General features: G+C 50.9%; 1 protein-coding gene across 1 annotated transcript in view; it reads right to left on the bottom strand.

The window, feature by feature from the left end:
* Positions 1–23: 23 nt before the first annotated feature.
* The window catches only part of LOC143040347 (uncharacterized), a 191,610-nt gene continuing 189,133 nt past the window's right edge, over positions 24–2,500 (bottom strand). Inside the window, exons 3-4 of the mRNA XM_076211315.1 lie at positions 1,325–1,599; positions 24–1,062 (exon numbers count right to left, since the gene is read on the bottom strand). Coding sequence (XP_076067430.1) covers positions 24–1,062; positions 1,325–1,599 — 1,314 coding nt within the window. The remainder of the gene's footprint in view (positions 1,063–1,324; positions 1,600–2,500) is intronic.

Here is a 2,500-nt window from a genome sequence, read left to right as displayed (position 1 = left end):
AGCCATCCTCCTTCGTGGCCTCCTCACTTGCCCCACGTGATGCACTGGGGCAACCGAGTGGCCTGGTCTGGCCGGAAGGTCTGTCCCTCGGGGCAAGGACCCTGCTGGAAGTGCGGGTAGCATTTGCCCGTACTGGCCCAGTAGTGGCTTGTCATATCTGGGTTGCAGTCACAAGTCATTTGCCCCGTGGTGGGGTGGGCCACTACCAGCTCGCCCTCGGGACAGGGTCCCTGGGTCATCCTCTCGTAGCATTTCTTGGTCTCGGCGTGGAGGACGTGGGAGGTGAAGCAGTTGCATTCGGTACGTCCGGAAGTCTGGTTGAAGCTGAAGTACATGCCGTCCGAGCAAGGTCCCACGGAGTGCTGTTCGTAGCAGAGGCCGTCGGCGGGCCAATAATAGGGTTTCCATTCCCTGCGGCACTCGCAGCCGGCGACGCCTGTGTTGGGGTCGAGGTAGAAGAGGGAGCCCTTTTCGCAGGGTCCCTGGGTGTACTGACGGTAACACCGTTCTTCGGCAAGCCAGTAGAACCAATTGTCGAACCGGGTGCAGTGCTTCTTGGGTGCGCACACGGCCACTCCGGGTTCGGAGAAGACCAGCCAGTTGCCGATCTCGCAGTGACCCCTGGAATAAGGCTCGAAGCAGCGCCCTTCGACCGTGGTCACGTTCCCGGGGAGACACTTGCACTCCGTCTTGATGCTATCCAGGTTCCTCAGATAGCAGTTGATGCCTCCGGGACACTCGGCCTGGTCGCAGAGCCCTGCCGTGTTCAGCTCGTAACAGTTTCCGTCGTCCTCCAACATGTGGTTGTCCCTACAAGCGCACTTCGGCTCCAGAGTCCTGTAGTCGAACTTGAGGATGTGGCCCTTGTTGCAGGGGCCCTGGTCATACAGCGGGTAGCACTTGTTGGTCTCGGCGAAGTAGTGCATGACGAGGTCGTTGGAACAGGAACAGAAGCCTTCGTTGGAGGCTCCCTTCATGAAGAGCTCGCCCTCCGGGCAAGGCCCCTTGGTGTACTCCTGGTAGCAAGCCCCGTCGATCCAGCGCGCCCAGAAGCCAGGACATCTGGGGAAACAAACAAAAGTGTGTCAGAGTTGGCGAATAAACCAGGACACCCCAAAATAAAATAAAATAAAATAAAATAAAATAAAATAAAATAAAATGAAATGAAATAAAATGAAATAGATAAAAAATAAGTAAATAAATGAAAAAATAGAAAACAAGATAAGATCAAATAAAATAAACTTACATGAAAATAAAATAAAGTAAAAGCAAATGTATATGAAAATATGATCAAACGAAACAAGACCCGCAAAATAAAACCGACCTGCACTCGGCATGTCCCGTGTCATTTCCCACAAGTCTTTGCCCGGGACCACAGGGTCCCTGAGAGAACTCCGGGTAACAGAGGCCTGTTTTCGGCCAGTAGACGTGGTAGTCGGCGCAGACGCAGTCCTGCTTGTCGTCCACCAGGACGGCCTGGAAGCCATCAGGGCACGGCTTGAGCTGACGTCCTGTTCTGGCTGGCCCCGCTACTGCCGGCGAGGACGCGCCGAGGACCACCAACGCCACCAGAAGGAGTCGGGGATGGGAGGAGGACATCTGTAAAAGGGGAGGACGGGTTTAGAGACAGAGGTTCAGGAAATAGAGTGAAAGGTGATTTGAGTTTCCGTGTTTATACTTGTCTTTCCATAGGAAGGTGGATATTGATGAGGGAACAGTGGGTGTAACATCCTTCGTAATGATAAGTTATGTAGAAGACATGAAGACGTGGCAAGCTAGGTGCCCTTGTGTGTGTGTGTGTGTGTGTGTGTGTGTGTGATTCATCATAGTCTTGGATCACGCGTTGGACTCGTGATCGACAGCTATTACCCTCCCGGATGAGAACTCAGAGCTCATACATGACCGATCTATGGGTAATACGACCTTACACACACACACCCAAACTACCGCCCACGAGAGTTGGAGTAACTACTCGAAGCGCAGCGATACTGAAGTTATTTCAGCCCTGGGTGGGATCCAAACCCGGACCGCCGTAGTGACAGTCGGGGACTCTACCAACCGCGCTACTGAGTCGTGTGTGTGTGTGTGTGTGTGTGTGTGTGTGTGTGTGTGTGTGTGTGTGTGTGTGTGTGTGTGTGTGTGTGTGTGTTTGTGTGTGTTTAAAATATAAAACCTATGTAACCAATGAGAATTCGTTATCAGAAATCTTCGCATGATTTGTTCTACTGCATCACACCAAACTACTGGCTGAAGGAACCAAGGATAGAGCATAACACGACTTTAAATTATCTCGCACAATTCTCTACAAAGGTAATTAGATCCTAACCTAATCACATCACTAAATAATCCTTTTTCATTGATGCTAAAATCTGATGATTATGCAAAGATGAAGAAATCATAATCCAATTCTTTTACTAATCATCTTTCATTGGTGGTATCTGGCAACACTGCCGTGACGTTCATTGGTCACTCGGTACCATTGTCAGATGTCTCCATCCGA

This window comes from Oratosquilla oratoria, chromosome 28 (assembly GCF_046742065.1).
Source record: "Oratosquilla oratoria isolate Oo_2021 chromosome 28, ASM4674206v1, whole genome shotgun sequence".
Taxonomy (NCBI): Eukaryota; Metazoa; Arthropoda; class Malacostraca; order Stomatopoda; family Squillidae; genus Oratosquilla; species Oratosquilla oratoria.
This window is presented reverse-complemented; position numbering and strand designations above follow the sequence as displayed.